This window comes from Tursiops truncatus, chromosome 1 (genome assembly GCF_011762595.2).
Source record: "Tursiops truncatus isolate mTurTru1 chromosome 1, mTurTru1.mat.Y, whole genome shotgun sequence".
NCBI classification, from domain to species: domain Eukaryota; kingdom Metazoa; phylum Chordata; class Mammalia; order Artiodactyla; family Delphinidae; genus Tursiops; species Tursiops truncatus.
This window is the reverse complement of record NC_047034.1, coordinates 67,746,567-67,765,785: the sequence shown is the minus strand read 5'-3', so window position 1 is coordinate 67,765,785 and position 19,219 is coordinate 67,746,567. Positions and strand designations below refer to the sequence as shown.

Sequence of the window (19,219 nt, the reverse complement as noted above, 5' to 3'; positions counted from 1 at the left end):
GTCACGTCCGGTCTCGGAGTTACCGCCCTCTCGCCCCCAGCGACCCCACCTCCAGGCCGCTCTTCGGTTCGGATCCTGCGAATCGTTTTGGTCGTATCTTCATGTAGGACCTCCTACCTATACCAACCGCTGCGGTGACTCTCACCTGCCATGCTTTAACTTGTGCAACAGAGACGCTGCCCCTGGGAGAGGCGGGGAAGAACGGGTTAACTGGAGAGTGGGGCGCGGGTTGGGCCCTGGGTGATGAGGAACGAGGGAGGGTGAACTTCCCCTCAGAGACTCTGGTGGGGGAAATATGCTTTGCGTCAATAAAACTGTGCAGGTGCACAGTCAAGAACAGAGGCTGGGAAAACCAAAGAAGTATCTTGGAGATGACTTGTGAACTGCGGAAACATTTGAGGAAAGAGGCTTCAATTTAATGTGAGATCAAAGCCCTTTCCTCCATCTTCCCACTTTATGAGCTCTTCCGGTAGCCCATAATTACTTATGGTACAGAGTGTTTTGAAGACTTGGGGGGTTTTACAGGCGGGGCCCTGATTCAGCTTCACAGTATGAAGAGAGAAGTCAGAGGATCTTAGAAATTTATTGCTTGAGAGTGGGGTTGGTGTCCTGATTTCTCACCTTCTTCAGGTTGGGCTTCATCGTCAGGCCTCCTCACGAGCTCCTGTCCCTTTTGTGTCCTGGACTCCGGATACCTCGACTCTCAGTACTTTGTGCTCAGCCCAGGTAACATGTTTTGTTGTGTTCTCAGTGCCTGGCATGTAGTAGATGCTCAATAAATGTTAAATGTATGGATGGTGGGAAACACTGGGGTGCCAACTATCACAGAGCATTTGATCAGTGGGTCATTGTACCATGGGTCACTGTGCCCTGTAAGAGCAGATTCAAAGGAAAGTCCAGCCTTCCTGCCTCCCCATTTTAGCCTCTTATCATTAAACTTGGGTTTCCCCATGCTAGTCAGTCTGAGTCCTGCCTGTGCCATTTACAGACTCAGAGCCATGGCTGTCTCCTCTTCCTCCTGGGAACTACCCCTGGTGGCTGTGTGCCAGGTAACATCGACACCAGACAAGGAGCAGAACTTTATAACATGTGCTGAGCTGATTCGGGAGGCTGCCAGACTGGGCGCTTGCCTGGCTTTCCTGCCTGAGGCATTTGACTTCATTGCACGGAACCCTGAAGAGACGCTTCACCTGTCTGAGCCACTGGGTGGGAACCTTTTGGGAGAATATACCCAGCTTGCCAGGTATCAGGGAAAGGGGGAGGGAGAAGTAGTTTCTTTCTGGGTAATGTCCCAGGATTGCCAGATATGAGGGTAGAGCCTTGAGAAGAGTTGTCAGTGTCCCCTCCCCCTCAGGGAATGTGGACTCTGGCTGTCCTTGGGTGGTTTCCATGAGCGTGGCCAAGACTGGGAGCAGACTCAGAAAATCTACAATTGTCATGTGATTCTGAACAACAAGGGTGAGACTCTTCAGCCTGCCTCTTCTCAGGCTCTTCTACCTAAGATTCTCCAGAATTCTGTGTTGTTTCTCAACTGTTTCCTTGGCCAAGGGTTTTAGGGGCGTTTGTATTTCTGTTCCTAGCCTATAAGCTACCTCCTGTTTGGGAGGAGAGGAACTAAGCTGGGCTTCTAGAGCACCAGCACTGAGCACTCTTTCTCCCTCTTACTCAAGGGTCAGTAGTGGCCACGTATAGGAAGACGCATCTGTGTGACGTAGAGATTCCAGGGCAGGGGCCTATGCATGAAAGCAACTCTACCATACCTGGGCCCAGTCTTGAGTCTCCTATCAGCACACCAGCAGGCAAGGTGGGAGTTGTGAAAGGATGAGGGTGGGAGAGGAACAAGAGGGAGGGGAATAGGAATATTTTGAAGTGGTAGTAGAGGATAGAAAGCCCTAAGGAGTGCAGTAGCGGGGTTATGACCAGATGCTGTGACAAACAGGGCGGGAGACTAAATAGGCTGTTTTCATTCCAGATTGGTCTAGCTATCTGCTATGACATGCGGTTCCCTGAACTCTCTCTGGCATTGGTTCAGGCTGGAGCAGAAATACTTACCTACCCTTCAGCGTTTGGATCTGTTACAGGCCCAGCCCATTGGGAGGTAAGAGGACACCTCTTTAGAACATAAGGGCCTTCTCTTACCTCATTCTCCTCCCTTGGCTCTACCAGTTAAAAGATTTTCTTCTCCTTCCCACCTAGTGGGAAAATTCATTTCCCCAGATTGTTGCCTCTCAGAATAGTTAACATAGTAAATCGTTCATAGGCAATTATCAGAATGGTCACAGTGGGTAGATTGGCCTGTAATGTCCATGGCCTAGCACTTCCCTACTAGCTGCTACCTGTATTTAAGTGAACGCCTATCTCCTCCATCCGCAGGTGTTGCTGCGGGCCCGTGCCATTGAAAGCCAGTGCTACGTAGTGGCAGCAGCACAGTGTGGACGCCACCATGAGAAGAGAGCAAGTTATGGCCATAGCATGGTGGTAGATCCCTGGGGAACAGTGGTGGCCCGCTGCTCTGAAGGACCAGGCCTCTGCCTTGCCCGAATTGACCTCAATTATCTGCGACGGTTGCGCCAACACCTGCCTGTGTTCCAGCATCGTAGGCCTGAACTCTATGGCCATCTGGGTCACCCACTGTCTTAAGACTTTTGGCTTCTGTCCGTTGAGACCCCCATTGTGAGCTGGTGTTGCTATGACTTGTAGGCAGGACCCAGGTGCAGCTCCCCTCACTTGGAGAACCTTGTCTCTCTTGCTGGAACACAGGCTCAGCTTCTTGGGAAAGAAGAAACTTTCACCTGAGCTCAGATTTCAGTTTCAGAAAGGTGGAATTTTATATAGTCACTGTTTATTTCATGAAAACTGAAGTTATGCTGAGGGCTGAGCAGCACTGGCAATGAAAAAAATATAATAATCATAAAGTCTGTGTCTGGATATCTCTTTTGGGAGCTGAAAGGGGAGGTGGTATTGTACCAGCTGGACTAGACTCCAGTTCTAGGCCTCCTGACTCATTCAACATGCCTCCCTATCTAAATAAAAGTGCGACACTCAGTGCATGTCCCAACCCCATGCTCCCAAGCTTGGGGGTGGGAGTGGGGATAGAGGATGGGGAAAGAAAAAGAAGAAAGGAATTGATATTGAATCATTTCACTTTCACCTATGATGCCCTTTGCCCAAGCCAGAAGAAAGCAAAGGGGAAAAGGGCTGCAGGGTACATTATTTATTTTCACTTGAACATGGAAAGGAAGTGTCACACTCCCCCTTCCCCTTTTTAGGGGGAGTGTATTTTAATCAGCAACCTCTTCTCCATCCACCCTGTGTATGTGTGTACACACACAACACAGCTGGGAGGGCGACTAGGCTGACCTAGTCCGCTTACCTATTACTCCTTTGAAGAGGGTTTGACAAAGAGGGAAAAGGAAGGAGCCACACCAGGCCGAGGTTTCAAGCCATGGAATGGAGGAAACGAGGCAGAGAGGAGCAGCACCAAGGGCCAGAAGAGAGTGGAAAGGGCCACAGCTTCTTTGTTTTTTAAAAATTCTATAATTTGGGAGAGGGTGGTGATTAATTTCCAAAATACACTTCAGAGTCCCACCTTCCACACAGCTCCCTACTGACAGCCCTTTGGTTTCTCAGACAAAATTTAAGAGCCCTCATAAAGCCAGAAGTACTGATAACCCCTCAGTGCACCCAAAAGCAGTGATCACTTCAATCCCTTACAAAGACTATGTTCTATAGACTTTGCTTCTCCCTATACATTTGTCTTATGGCTCAATGGCAAGGTGGCTGTAGAGACACACGAGGGGTGTAGGTGGAAAAGGGAAACAAAGGGAAGCCCAGGCACATGGGTGCAGGGAGGGGTGGGGAACACCACTTCCATTTTTCATTTGTCTTTTCCTTTAAAAAAAAAAAAGGCAGGGGTGTGATTGGTTGGAAGGGTAGAGGACAAACCCCAGAACGGTATGTAAGCTCCAGAGGTGGGTGGTAAGAAGTCCCCCGAGAAGTGAGAAGGGGAAAAAGGTCAGGGCAATGCTTGCAGCATCAAGTTCCTCAGGAGTTTCTGTCGGCCCAGCTCATAGTCCTCCTCGTCCACATTCACCAGCAGCTTGATGGCCTCGTGGCCCACAGCCTGCTTGAGGGAGTCTGTGATGAAGACACCTTTAAGTGCCTCTAGTAATGAGCCATTGATATAGTCGCGCCAGAATGCATCGAGGTAGGTGAGCTCAGAGAACTTGATGTCACAGATGATGGAACCCAGGTCCCGGGACTTGAGGATGGTGTTGGCCTGGTTAAAGCGCTCAAACTGGCGCTCAAGTGGGTCCTGCTTGTTAGAGAAGACGTTGCCCTGCAGAGCAGTCTCATGCTGGCAGTATTCAGCCCGAACCCGCAGTCTGATGTCTGTGGGGAAAAGAAGATATGCAGAAGAGGTTGCAGTTTACAGCCAAGTCTGAAAGGCTTGAACAGCAATAGAACAGAACAGCAGAGTAGCAAAGTTGGGAACATCACCTGACAGCTTCTCTACCTCTTCCCAGGACTAGTTCTTTTCTGTGTACCTCTGAAATCCTTGCCTGAACTCAAGAGGTTCCCTTAAATGGGCCATGCCCAGGTCAGATTACTTCCATCACTCACAAGTAGCACCTTGATTCTAGGAGATATTTTCCTAATTAACAGACACAGAATTTCACTTTAATACTCTATCATGACTTGGGTCATCCTACAATAAGGATGTCATAACAGCATCCCTTTCATCTAGTATTACCTAGAAAGAGTTGAAATGTACTCTGCCACAAAGGTAGAGGAGTTCTCCTCCCAGAGACTATACCATTCAATCTCACTTTGCAACAGCAATCAAACTGAGCCTTACACTGAATAGAATAACTGCCCAGTATTCCAGCAGTTCTTTGTATTTCCCTTCAAGTCTACTCTACCTCTAGAACCCTTGAACTTCCTCACCGCATGTCTGCTTTTCCTTGGGATCTGGTGTCACTGACTTCCGGCGTTTTCGCTGGCTCCCAAGTGTGGCTCTCCCTCGAGCTGGCCGCTTGCTACACATCTGAGGGCCCGAAGTGGGGCAGCACACCACAGGATAGTGGGGAGGCACTGACCAGAGGGTAAAAAGGGAGACATAGTAGGGTAAAAGCAGAAATTCAAACAGTTCACTTGGAATGAGGAAGGATCATTTAGACTTAGCACTAAAAACAGTATCAATGATGTGACCTGAAAGGTGGACACAATGTGGGAACAATTACAGGACCCAGATGAAGCATTAACACCTCATCTGATTTTTTGGGGGCCAGATATGGGTGGGGGGGGACACTGTCCTTTCATTTAGGCTGGCAAAACTGGGAAAAGATGGGTCCAGTGTCCTCTTTCTTGATTATGGAAATTAGGGGGAGTTAATATTGTCTCACCTGTTTTAGGGGGGTGGGGAGGCCTCGGTTCTGGATCGCTGAGGGCTCTGGGTGTCACATAGCGAATTGATGTCTCTTCCAGATATTTGTCTACAAGATCAGGGCACACTGTAGGGGGAGAGGGGTTCACTCAGGAAAAGATACACCCTTCCCTTCTCCTAGTCCAACCCTCCAATGGGCCTCATAACTTATTCTCCTCAGTACTCCCCAGCGTCAATGCCTCCTTCTGCTTGGACCCCCATGGTGCTCACACAGGGCCGCCCACAGCTCTTCCCTGATTCCAGTGTCCCCAGCCCCCAATGCACCCTCACCAGCCCGTCTCCTCTTGAGGGTGACGTAGGGCAGCAGGTCATGGCGAGTGATGATGCGCAGCAGTTGCAGCACCTGGCGAAAGTTACTCTCATCACAGCGGCCCTGGCGCTCCAGCGCCAATAAGAAGTCACGTCCATTTCGGATGAGGCCACGCTCGTGGTCATCAATGACATCAACAAAGAGGAAGGAAAGAACTCGTACGTCTCTGTGTGTCAGGTGGGTGCCCACGATGTCAAACATGCGATGCAGGCTATACAGCCCATGCTCTTGCTCACCATGCTCTTCGGGCCACACCTGGCTTGCCCTCCGCTTTAGGCCCGCCATGCTGGGGGCTCAGGTGCACAATGCTTTCCAGAATCCCTGCTCAGCAGCTGCAATCCCCACTATACTATAAGGAAAAGGAAAGAACCTGTGAACCACTCAATGTCAGGAATTAGTCATCCATTCCTATATTCCCAGAGCCCAACACAATGCCTGACACAGTGTAGTGCTTAATAAGCATTTACTAACTTTTACAAAGTATTTATTTATTTATTTTTTTGACTGCACCACACGGCATGTGGGATCTTAGTTCCCCGACCCTTGCATTGGAAGCACGGAGTCTTAACTGCTGGACTGCCAGGGAAGTCCCTACAAAGTACTTATTAAAAAATACAGCCTAGGGCTTCCCTGGTGGCGCAGTAGTTGGAAGTCCGCCTGCCGATGCAGGGGACGCGGGTTCGTGCCCGCGGAGCGGCTGGGCCCGTGAGCCATGGCCGCTGAGCCTGCGCGTCCGGAGCCTGTGCTCCACAACGGGAGAGGCCGCAGCGGTGAGAGGCCTGCGTACAGCAAAAAAAAAAAAAAAAAAAAAAAAAAGAATACAGCCTAGAGCTCTGTATATCCAACAGATGCTGCCCTAAGTCCAGATCTTACTGGAGATAGATAGTAACTTCTGCTAAGTAAGACTTGTTAACTGCAATTTTAGCGCTACATATTCAGCAGAATTTTCTATTAAATATTACCCCAATTGTTCCTCTGGCCTCCAAAATACTGCTTTTGGTCCCTTGTGCTCTCCCTGCCAGCACCCCCAATCAATTCATCCCTTAAATGTAGGTGAAATGAGGAGAAGTAGAGAATTCACTCTAAATTCTAATATAGAAGCTGCATCAGATGAACTTAGGGGCCGACAACAGGGAAACTGAAAGCCTTTAGGGTTAGTACTAGTGTTTTTTATTTATTTATTTATTTTATTTTATTTATTTAAGGCTGTGTTGGGTCTTCGTTTCTGTGCAAGGGCTTTCTCTAGTTGCGGCAAGCAGGGGCCACTCTTCATCACGGTGCGCAGGCCTCTCACTATCGCGGCCTCTCCCGTTGCGGAGCACAGGCTCCAGACGCGCAGGCTCAGTAATTGTGGCTCACGGGCCTAGCTGCTCCGCGGCATGTGGGATCTTCCCAGACCAGGGCTTGAACCTGTGTCCCCTGCACTGGCAGGCAGACTTTCAACTGCTGCACTACCAGGGAAGCCCTAGAACTAGTTTTAATTCTGCCTATTTCAGGACTTCCCTGGTGGCACAGTGGTTAAGAATCCGCCTGCCAATGCAAGGGAAACGGGTTCGATCCCTGGTCCAGGAAGATCCCACATGCCATGGAGCAACTAAGCCTGTGAGCTCCAACTACTGAAGCCCACACATCTAGAGCCCATGTTCCATAACAAGAGAAGCCACCAAAATGAAGTCTGCGCACCACAACAGTAGCCCCTGCTCGCCGCAACTAGAGAAAAAGACCATGTGCAGCAACGAAGACCCAGCGCAGCCATAAATAACTAAAGAGAAAAAAGAAAAATGGGACTTAAAAAAAAAAAATTCTGCCTATGTCATTAACAAACTGTGTAGCTGTGTGACCTTAAGTCACTTAATTTCAAAGTCTCACTGTCCCCGTCTACAAAACAGGGATGAAAGAAATTACTCCTCGAGTTAAGAATCCAATGAGAAGATGCATGTGAAATCACTGTAAAACTTATCTAAATGGTTAAGAGATTTCAAAGAGATAAGCATCCTAGCCTCTGCAGCCAGACTCATCCCTCCACAAACCTAACCTCATTTTTCCAACAATCAAACCAAGTCCAGGAGAATAAATGCTAAGAAAGTTAATTAAATATCCACCAAAACTCATGGATTTAAAACAAGAAACATCACTAAGCTCCTAGGTTGAGCATTGTTGTAAGTCTCCTATGCCACCTGTACTCGCCTGATGTTCACACACCGTTTGGATATGTCACCTTCTAACCTTTCCTCATGGTTGTCATTTACCAATCCCCTGTCAATGACCAATCACAGTCCTACATTTATTATATATTTTGGCATTTAATTCACAAAGTTCCTCCATCATCCTGGGTAATATCAGTGACCCAGCCAATAACCAATCCTCAAGTCCAACAACTTTCACCTCCTCTCTAGCCCCTACTATTTACTGCCCTGGCAGAGAGTACCACCCAATACTGCTCCACCATCTGACCACAGCCTCCAATCACCCAATCAATTATAAATTCCTGTTGATGCTACTTTCTACTTCTTAAATCTGCCTCACCCTTCCACCTCTACCATGCTGGTTCAGGCCCCAGCAATCTCTCACCTGGATTACTGCAACAGCCACTCTAAGGCTGTTGCAGCCACCAACCCTAACCTGCCTACATCAATCACCCACGTCCAGCTGAATTATCTAAAACGCACAACTGACCATATCACTTTTCGGCTTAAGACCTCGCTACAGTCCCCTCCTTACCAGTAAGAACACTCCAAACTCCTTACCCAACACACCAAACCTTCCAAGATCAGGCCTTGCCTACTTTGCCAACCTCGTAACTCACTTTTTATTCTCTAACATTATCCGTTTGTTTATAGTTCATATACGTCATACAATTCATTTCTCTGTAACTTTCTTCAGACTATTCTCCTTGCCTGAATGCCCCTCTCCCTTCTCTTCCACACCCCCCATTACCACCCTTTTTCAGATGGTTAACTCCTACTCATCCTTTAAGAATCAGCTCAGATGCCATCTTCAAATTCATTCTCTACACCCCCATGCTGGTATAAGTAGTCCTTTTCTGTGCTCCTATGGAACACTGTACATATTTCCCTTAAACCATTTATCGAAGTGTACTAAAATCATTTGTGTATTTATTATCCTATTAGATCTTAAGCAACTCATGTAGAGGGCCTAGGTCATTTTCATCTTTATGTGTCTAGTGCCTAGCAATAGATGGAGGCTGGCATATAGTAGGAGTAACCTGTTGTTGAACTGAAATGAATCTCCAAGAGATTACCACAAGCGACACCAATTAAGAAAAAAACTCAACAAAAATCCAAGAGAGAGAGGACCCAATTAAAAGTACATGCAACTCAGGTATCATGCATATACTCTAACTGGCTATAGCCTCCCCCACACTGCAAAACTACCCATACCATAGCATCCTACTCAACAGCGAGACAGGCCATTCTGTCCATTTTATACTCCAAGAAACTGAGGCTAGGTTAGAAAGAGAATAAAATTATAAACTGCTTCAGAAAAGTCAAGCTGTTGGGGACTCAGAAAAATTGAAGAGCAAGTAGGACCTGGTTCTCTCTTTTAATCCTGAAACGAAAGCAGAGAGACTCATACCCTTAAGAAAAGGGGAGGGCTTCCCTGGTGGCACAGTGGTTAAGAATCCGCCTGCCAATGCAGGAGACATGGGTTCGAGCCCTGGTCCGGGAAGATCCCACATGCTGCGGAGCATCTAAGCCCGTCTAAGCCCGTGCGCCTCAACTACTGAGCCTGCGCTCTAGAGCCCGCGAGCCACAACTACTGAGCCCACATGCCTAGAGCCCATGCTCCCCAACAAGAGAAGCCGCTGCAGTGAGAAGCCCGCACACTGCCACAACGAGCAGCCCCCGCCTGACGCAACTAAAGAAAGCCCATGCGCAGCAATGAAGACCCAACACAGCCAAAAATAAATAAATAAACAAATAAGAAAAGAAAAAGGGAGGGCCACCCTGTAATCACCTAGCCCCATACCATGGGTTCAGATAGATGGACAGGAAATATAGCCCGTATCTAGTTATGAGAGCCCAGATGTCCCACCCAAAGCATGGGAAACAACAGGGAAAATAGCGATTCAACTATTGACTGGTTTTCCTCGTCTCTTCCTCTCGTTTCACCTGCTGCAGTCACTGGCTACAAATAGAGGGGACTGAAGGAAAACAACTTCTTGCTCATAGCAGGTAACATGAGAAAACTGAGTCTCCTTAGAGCCCCTACAACTTCTCCTTGTTCCCTATCCCACCTGTTCCCCTTGGCCAGCTGTTCATTATGTGGATCCCATAAAAAACAGATGGGCAGGTTTCACATTCAACCAATCAGAAGAGCAGGCTGCTTCAGAGCTCCCTAATTCAAAGTGTCCTGACTATAAACCCCAGGAAATTAGGAAATATTGTCCCCACATACCTGGTCACTGGAAAATGAAGCAGAATACAGGGAAGCACTGTGGTCCTAATTGTGTATCAATGGATGCAATTCTACAATAGGTCTCAATCCTGAGGGTTAACTCCCTAGATTTGAGGAAAAAACAGCCACCTTTAAGTCGTAGATCCTAGGCTGGATCAAAGTGACAGGAATTATCAGAGCTTCTAGGTCAGTGGTTCTCAACCAGGAGCGATTTTGCCGTCCAGGGGAATTCAGCAATGTCTGGAGTCATTTTAGATTGTCATGACTGGGAGGGTGGTAAGGGAGGGTGCTACTGGCGTGCAGTGAGTAAATGCGATGGATGATGCTAAACATCCTATAATGCACAGGACGGCCTCTTACAACAAAGAATTATCTGGTCCAAAATGTCAATAATGCTAAAGATGAGAAAGCCTATTCTAGATGGAGGGTCAAAAGGAGAGACAGCATGTCGCTTCCATCCTATATCTGGAAAAGGAAGTGATTTGGTCCCTCCAACCCAAACCCATCAAACAATATTCCAGAAGAAAAGCCAGTCAGACAAAGACTCATTTAACTTAACTAAGGAGTTCCATCCCACTCCAACCTTGGCTTCTCTATCACCTGCTGTTGCCATTTAGGTGAACAGCAGGTGACAGGACTACACTCCCTTCCGCCCCATCCCAGGAGGTCTAATTTGACCTAGTTCAATCTAAATTTCTGTGCAGATCAGAGAAATGCCATCCTCTGCAAGACAGACAGAAAGGATCCTGCACTTAAACCTTGCAGCCATCTTTAAAGTCCCAAAACTAGACCAAAAGCAGACCCTTCCTTGTTAGGCTGCTGATCAGACTTATACTGCTTATGCAATGAAGCAAAAAGAGGCAGAAGTTTCCCAAGGCCATGCTTGTCCTTGGGAGAAATGTCAGGAGGCTGGCATGCAGACTAATAGGCAGCCCTCCCCACTTAATTATCATCTAGGATGGTGAGTTCACTCACTCAGCAATCCAGATGGGGGTTCCAAGAATCTATCTAACTTCAGCACTAAAAGAACGTGGCCAACTTCCCCTTAAACCAAAATATACTCAGCTTTCTGTGGCAGTGAATCGAAGGAACTCAGCTTAAATTATACAGAGATCCTAGATGAAAAGTATCAGGGCAGTGAGGAGAATATACCCCCTCTAAAAATGAAGATTAGAAAGAACTTCAGAATCTTGGTGCCTGAAACATCGCCAGATACCAAGAGACAAACACTCCAGTAAACAACAGTCCTGATCCTGCTGGCTGATTTGGGTCTATTTGAGAGCCTAACGTATGGATCACCCTTAATAGGTTCCCAAGACTCATTCTTTATTCTGATGAATTGCTGCATTTCCTGGAGCTGCAGGGTTTTTTGTTGTTCGCTTTCTTTTGGGAGGAGGTCCAAGCCAGCCAAGGGCCAACAAACAATCTATATGTATCTACAGGACTTCCTCTTGACTAATCGTTATCTATTAGATTTCTACTTCCATGCAAAGTCTAGTCTCATCCCAACCAGGGATGAGATCTGTATTTTTTGAGGTACTTGATTCTCTCAGAAGCCCTTAGAAGTCACGTGGAAGAAATAAAAAGAGTGATGTCTCGAAATGAAAACAACAGTCTAGTTTCATCCCAAAAGAACTAGAGGTATTTGACTCTCTCAGAAGCCCTGTGAGAGGGAAAGTCATGTGGAAAATCTAAAAAAGAGTGATGTCTTGAAACTTGAAATGTAAAGGACATGGAAAACCTTAAAGATGACTAAGACAACTACATAAAGAGCTTTCTTGCTGGTAGGACCAAGAAAATGTAACCAAATATCTGGAAGTCAGAATTACAAACTGTGTTTTCAAAATGAAGATTCCAGAACAACTAGGATAAAGAGTAAGCTAGAGGAAAAGCCTTCCCAGGGCAGGTGCCTCCGCAACCCTCCAAGGCCAACATTTAGTAGACACTGTACTAGAGTACAAAGTTCCATATGTTTAAAAATGTTTCTCTCAGAGCTGACCACGAAGGCTAGATAATAACAAAACAAGGCTGGAGTCTTGCCCTAAGACACCTAATTTCTGTTCTCCCTTCCCTCCTACCAATCTCCGGTGACCCAAAGGGACAACGACTGCAACAGATCTTACCCACTGAAAACCCATTTTCCCTGTCAGCTACCCCATTACTGAGCTCAACTCCCAATATGCCATTTCCATTTCATGCCATTTCCACTCCCTTCCATTGTTTGAAAACAATAAAAAGTTCCAGACTTACCTCTGCAAGAAACTTAATTTCCCAGGTCTCTTCCTAGCACAAGGTTCAAAGCCAGCAGCAAAGCAAAAACAAATAAGAGGGGGAAGTGTCAATTTTCAAGCTTTATTTTGAAACCTCAAAGAGGTAGTCAATCTCAGCTGCAAAAATATACAGACAAGCCTAAAGCCATTTCAATTGAAATGATCCACTCCAAGCTAAATGAGAGAACTCACTTCCATCAAAGTCCCCAGGCTTCCCTAACCTTCTATTACCCAATTCACAACACAAAACCAACTCCAAGAATTTCCAGTCTCAGTGGCTTAGGGCAAGAAAGGTCCCAAATTCAACAACTTGTGGGAAAACCAATTATCCTCTGACACCTCACCTGACTCCTCAATTCCTTATGAGGCCCACCTACTTTGTTACAGTATTAACATTGACTTTCATCTTTAGATGAACTAGGAGGAAAGTGGTTACAGCCAAAGAAGGCACTTTCTTTCCGTTACTTCACTTATGAGACCAGAACTATCCTCCAAATTCTCACACACTGTGAGAACAAAATATCCACTGAGGCAGCATCCAGTCAAACATCTACATTTCACCAGGGAACATTTTTTATGTATGAATACTGACCCCCGCTCCTAGCACTTAAACAGCAAAAGAAGGGTCTGGAAACGAAAGCACTCATTTAATTAGCATGGCTGCCTAGACACCACCCTGTGTTTTCTGTTCCCTGCAAACAGCGTTCCAACATAGCATGGCTGTTTCCCCATTCTGGCATTGCTAATTGTTTAAAACTAGAAAAGTCCTTTACTCCTTCCACACTCCAGCGATACCAGGCTCCCCATTTTCTCTTCTTTTTGTAACCAGGAAAAACAAGGGAGCAGTAAGCTAGGCAGCTTCTGGAAATCCAGTTGAACCCTCATCCAACCCCAATTCTCCAAATCCACATGACCATTCCCTTCTGCCCTTCCCACCCTAGTAAAAGCTAAAGGCCTGGCAATTAGAATTGGCTGTAACTGATGCTGATTAACTCTGCTCTCTCTTCCTTTCTACAGGGGAAAAGGAAACCCCTGAACCTCTATCACTCGTGCAGCTACACTGTCCTATCTCCCATCCCATTCTCCTTCCTCCCAAACTTTCTTCCTAGTCTCTCACTTTCTCCATTACCTCGTCACACCGACACGCTCTCCATTCCCCAAACCTCCGTCCTCTCCTTTTCCACCCAAATTCTCCCCTAGGCCCTTCCCCCTCCCACCTCCAATTTAACACTTTCAGAACCTCCCCCCAAACGTCTCAAATCCAATCTTCACCTTTTCCCACCTCTCCACAACACCCCTTACAAGAGTCCAGTCCTTCTTCCAACCACATGCCACAAGCCCCCTTCCCCTTCACACCCTCGGCCCCTCGTTCCCGTTCCTACCCCCTCAGCCCGGCGGGACCGCAGCCCCACTCCCCACCTCGGCCTCTCTAATACCCCTAGCCTGGCCCAGCCTCGGCCCTTGTTTACGCCCCTCCCCTGCCCCACTCCTCCGCCTCGACCCTGCCCTCTCCCACAGTTGCCACCTCCCCCGCACGCCCCCCTCGGCCGCTCCCCTCCCCCACCTTGCAGCGTCCCGTCACCTCCCTCTCTTCAGGTTCTCAGGCTAGACGTCGCCACCGCCTCCCCCTCCACTTTCCTTCCCCAAGCCCTTTGCGGCCCCGCCCGGCCCCGCCCCGTCCCGCTCGACTCCCCCTCCCCACTCCGGCCGCCCCGCCGCCTCACTCTCGGCTCAGGCTCGGCGCCGCCATGTTGGATCCATCCGCGCCGCTCTCCCGGGCCTGTCTCACGGCGCCGCATCCGGGCTCCAGCCGCCGCCGCCGCCGCCGCGGGCGTGGGGGAGGGGAGAGGCGGGCGGGGGTGGCTGCATCCTGAACAGCGCCTCCCGGAACCTGGCCGGTTAGTGGCGGCTTCGAGACCATAGTGAGGCATGAGCCGGAGTAGCCATGCTAGTTGAGGGCAGCCTGGCAGCGGCATTAAACGGGAAGTGGATAGCTTCATTTCGGTAGCGGAGAATAGAGATTGGCAGCCATCTTGCTTTGGGGCAAGCTGGCAACGCAAGTTTTTCTTCAGTACGGCTTCAGGGCCGTAGTAAGGCATGAGAGAGGGTTGCGTTCTTGAGTGTGGAAACGTTGGTGGGGTGGGAGCTGTCTGGTGTCGACTTCAGGATCCATTGAAAGACTGCGACTGGCAGCCATGACGCATAAGGGCGGAATATTACGGGGGTCGGATTGCCCCCCGAACTTGGGGGAAGGTTCATGATCTGGGTTTGACCTTTGCTCTGAGCTTCCTGGTAACCCGGACGTTCCGTAAACTTGGGTCCGGAACAGAAAGTGCTTTTCAGATGCCCTCTCGGATTTCACTTTTTGAGCATTTGGTTTTTGAGCACCCACTTCCTGAAGGAAGTGTCGCCTGAGCTGAATACTGGACTGTTGGGAATTGAGGGTGGGGGGCTAGGTACCTTCTGGAGCTGCCAGCAGCCTGGTTTGGTTAAAAGAGAGGTAATAGATGAGTCCCGGAGGTTGGGAGGGGCCTGATTACGCAAGGCCTTGTAAATTAGTTTATTTTATCCTAAGGGTAATGAATAGGTTTTGAAGAGTCTTAGCAGAGGTGTGAACAAATATATTTGCGTTTTAGAAGGATCACTGGTTGCAATGAGGAGAATGAATTGGAGGGCGTGAAGTTAGAGGCAAGAACAATTGGGAAGCTCTTACCCTGGTAAGAGACTACAGCGGTCTGTCCTCTAGAAGTGGGGAGTGCAGATGGGGAAAAATTGATCGGAAACGGGTATGAGGCTGAGGGAGGAATCCAAGGTATTTCCCAGTGTTCTGGCTTGGGCACCTGGGGAATAATGCCATTTTCATTGTTGTTTGGGGTGGGGGAAGAGTGAGCTTTAGGTGCCTGTGGGATATCCATTAGACAATAGAATATTAGATAAGGTGGGTTGGGAGTCCAAAAGGAAAGTTTGGGGGACGGGGGGGCGCGCCCTAGCGTGTGAATATAGAAGGTTGTTGAAGCCATGGAAGTGACTAAGATGGCCTAGAAAGAGGAATTTGAGATGACATAAGGGAAGAGAGAGGAAAAGAGGACATTGAGAAGGAAAGGAAAGAAGAAACCAGGAGAGAAGTATCAAGGAAACTGGTCAGTGTCAAACATAACAGATCAGGTAAGGTGTGGACTAAAATGTGTCCATTGGATTTTGCAACAAGTAAGTCGTTTAGTAATTTTGGAGAAAGCTGTTTCAGAGATACAGTGGGGGTAGAAACAACATTGAGGTAAATTGCGTGACTGGAAAGGCACAGTGTGTAAAGACAATTTCTTCACGGTGTTGACGGTAGAAAGAGACTAGCAGTAGGGTATAGCATAAGGGAGAATTACAAAGAAAGGGAAGGAGTTTTAGATATCTGTGGGACAGCCAGATGGAGATGTCCAAATGGCAGTTGAAGGTACAAATCTAACACATGGGAGAAAATTATATTAAATGGAAAAAAAGCAAGTGCAGAAGAATACTTACATATTTACACAAGCGTTAAAAAATTACCTATGAAGAGTGGGCCTGGGAGGGATGAAACTTATGCTTTTTATTTTAGATTCATCTTTACTGTTTGAATTTGTTTTACTGTATACATAACATATATTACTTTTATAGAAAGCTGCTTTTTAAAAACTCCAATGATGTATAGGCCAGAATTTCGGGATCATGAACATTTCAGTGGTAGCTGAAGCCATAGATTTGGATAAGCTCCCCAGAGAACAGCAGAGGGCTAAGAAGAGTGCCTTGGTGAATTCTAACATTTAAGGCACAAGTAGGAGAGCCCTTGGAGAATCTTTGAAAAGGAACAACCAGTGAGGAAGAAAAACACTGGATCCTAATTGTCACAGAATCAGAAGGAAGAGAGTGTTTCAAGAGGATGGAAGTTATTAAAAGTGTCAGATGTCCCCAGAAAGGCAGCTAACAAGAAAGGTTAAAAGCTAGTTCCAGACTCAGGTTTCTTGGGAACTTGGCATAAAGGTCAAATCCAGATCTTGAACCATGACCAAATATCACGTGGAATTCAACCCCCATGCTGTTCCATCCTTATATATCATGGTTGCCAGTTCCAGTCTTTCAGTGGGTCTTGAAGTCAACACCAGCCAGTTCTGGCACCACTAATATTTCCACAGTCAAGAATGCTTCCTCTCCCATTCTTTACTATGGCCCTTAAGCTGCCAGAAAGAAAAACTTGTGTTGCCAGAAATGGTAAAGTTAAGGAATTGAAAGTAGGAATAGGGGCTTCCCTGGTCGTCCAGTGGTAAAGAATCTGCCTTCCAACGCAGGGGACACGGGCTCGATCCCTAGTCGGAGAACTAAGATTCCCACATGCTGTGGGGCAGCTAAGCTTGCACGCCTCAACTAGAGAGCCCTCATGCTGCAAACTACAGAGCCTGTGCGCCACAACTACAGAGAGAGAAAACGCGCATGCCGCAACTAGATAGAAGCCCACGCGCACTGCAATGAAAGATGACATATGCCGCAACGAAGACCTGACACAGCCAAAAAATAAAAAATAATAAAATAAATTAATTAATTAAAAACAAAAAAGAAAGTAGGAGTATAAGTTGTAGTTGAGAAGGTCAAAAACTAGCTAATGATCACGTAGATTTTCCTAAAACCACCCAGATAGGAAGAGTTGGCACAGAGAGGTTATTTAATAGGCACTGGAGTTCTCAGTAAGCATGAGGGATAAAGAGTAGTAGAGCCAAATGGCATAGGCTTTAAAGAAGGAAGAGTTTTTACAAGAGGATGAGAGCACAATCATCTGAAAGTAGCAGTGGATTGCAAAGAGAAGGATGATACCCTGCCACCCTTTCCTACAGGAGTAGAAGAATGAACAACCTCTACTTTACACAGTTGAAGGGAAGAGATATCCATTAGAAAAAGCCAAAAATGTCTACCCCCGCTTCACCACCACCCCGTACTGGAACTCTGTTCTGTTGTAAACAGCCTCCCCTATATTCTCATTTTCTTCACAGATTACTCGCTAACTTTTCCTAGTGGACGAGTCATCAGGACAGAGGTAGCTAGCTGTGATATATGGAAGGGGGATGTGCCCCACCCACATAAGCCCACAAAAGAGGCAGATGCAGGCACTACTTCTTAAAATAGAATCATGTTCTCTCCCTACCCATGTCCGGAAGTGGTTTGATACTTAGCAATCTTGACATCATGGTAGTAATTCCTTTCCATGAGCCCGTCTCCTAAACTTAACCCAACCCCATTTAGAGGATTAGAGAGGAGAGTCCATGCTGAGGACTCCCTTCTCTAATAGTATGGTGTCCTGTCTGCTCTTTGCAGCCTCTGGGGAAAAGATAGATTGCCTTCTTCACTCAGAATGGAAAGCTAAAGGAAGGACTGGGATTTTTCTTCATTAGGCCTTCAAAGTAATCCCTCTTCCTTTATAGGACTGGAAGGACCTAATCCTTTTCCCTGGGGCCAAACCTTAACTAAATTTTACAAATTCCAGACATTGGGACAGTTGCCTGGCCAGCTGTTCCTAAGTTAGTCCATTCATGACTGCATTTGTAGGAAAGTTTTCTGCTTTGGGGGGGCCCTGGAAATTCACTCTTAAAACGTGAAGCCTTTGGGAATTCCCTGGCAATCCAGTGGTTAGAACTCCGTGCTTCCATTGCAGGGGGCACAGGTTTGATCCGTGGTCAGGGAACTAAGATCCCGCATGCCACGCTGCGTGGCCAAAACAAAAGACAGACAGACAAAAAACGTGAAGCCTTGAGATATAATAGGTGCTGAAGAGATCATAATGCCAATAAAGAGAGCTGAGCAGATTTCCTGAGGTGAAATGGGATAAATACTAACTAAACCAAGGAGACGGGCACTCTCATGCCCAGCACTGAGAAAAAATATTTCAAACACTAAGATTTTTTGTTAGGTGTAGCTAAGCAGCTGTTCCCCTTTGGCTTAAACTGTACATCATCTCTGCAGTTAAAGCAAAAACTTCATCTCTTGCCTGATGTTCTTTTTCAACCCTCTCCTTCAACTAAAAACTCGAGAAAACTCTCAGAAGATTGAGAACCCTATGTAGGATTCTCCTGTTCCTCCGCCTTTCATGTCTCTTCCTTTATATCAGTTCCTGTCTCTTCCTTGGAGCCTCAGCTGAGATAACATCCCTCCAGCTTTCAAAGACGGGCCCCTCCAACTGGACTCTGAATCCCATTCTTTTCTGCTTCTCAATACACTCTCTTCCCACAATTATCTCTTCCTTCACTAGAATCATTAAACTGACATCCTTCAGCTACCTTTCACGTGCTCCCATTTCCAGTATGTCCTGCACTTAATTCTCAATTCACTCTAATTTTCAGTGGTTAGAAACGCCTTTTTTTTTTTCCTGTACTTAGAAAAATCTCTTTGTAACTTCCATTTATTGGTCCTATTTTTTTTTCCTCTGGATCAACACATCAGAGCTAAATGTCAGCCCTTCAGATAGCTACTATGTCCCTACTAAATATTTTTTTCCCAGTCAATGGTACTACCAATTCAAATTACAGTAGATCTCTTATCTTTTTTAATCTGAATACTCTTTTGAGGCTGCTGGTCCCAGTCCATGCTGTTCCTCAGCTCTGCCAGAATTAAAATCTTTTTAAACCAGACATCCCCTTAAGGAATTCTATACCCTGTTAGCAACCTATTGTCACAAGTATCCTCTTGACTCTTCCAGGCCCACTCTGATCCCCATGTCCCTGCCTGGGCTTTCCTCTTGAACTTTATCCTACAATGACT

At 47.0% G+C, this 19,219-nt stretch overlaps 2 protein-coding genes across 10 annotated transcripts; one reads left to right on the top strand and one right to left on the bottom strand.

Annotated features, from left to right (window-relative positions):
• On the top strand, positions 1-2,928 carry NIT1 (nitrilase 1). 3 transcript variants are annotated; one of them, XM_004321804.3, is made up of 7 exons: positions 1-103; positions 631-726; positions 989-1,243; positions 1,355-1,458; positions 1,671-1,804; positions 1,973-2,098; positions 2,374-2,928. In XM_004321804.3, coding segments are annotated over exons 1-7 (984 nt in total). In that variant the 5' UTR covers positions 1-101; the 3' UTR covers positions 2,641-2,928. The 3 variants fall into 3 exon arrangements, with proteins under 3 accessions (XP_004321852.2, XP_033712186.1, XP_019787832.2); XM_033856295.2 differs by having other exon boundaries at positions 12-134; XM_019932273.3 differs by lacking the exon at positions 1-103 and adding an exon at positions 105-420.
• Positions 2,929-3,199: 271 nt separating this feature from the next.
• Positions 3,200-14,330, bottom strand: DEDD (death effector domain containing). 7 transcript variants are annotated; one of them, XM_019932291.3, is made up of 7 exons: positions 14,170-14,330; positions 12,426-12,458; positions 10,176-10,279; positions 5,717-6,105; positions 5,406-5,513; positions 4,948-5,094; positions 3,200-4,392 (listed from the first exon to the last, which is right to left on the bottom strand). In XM_019932291.3, exons 4-7 carry the CDS (start codon positions 6,039-6,041, stop codon positions 4,016-4,018), a joined length of 957 nt encoding a protein of 318 aa, XP_019787850.1. In that variant the 5' UTR covers positions 6,042-6,105; positions 10,176-10,279; positions 12,426-12,458; positions 14,170-14,330; the 3' UTR covers positions 3,200-4,015. The 7 variants fall into 7 exon arrangements, with proteins under 7 accessions (XP_019787850.1, XP_019787856.1, XP_004321849.1 ...); XM_019932297.3 differs by lacking the exon at positions 14,170-14,330 and adding an exon at positions 14,010-14,025; XM_004321801.4 differs by lacking the exon at positions 10,176-10,279.
• Positions 14,331-19,219: the final 4,889 nt, after the last annotated feature.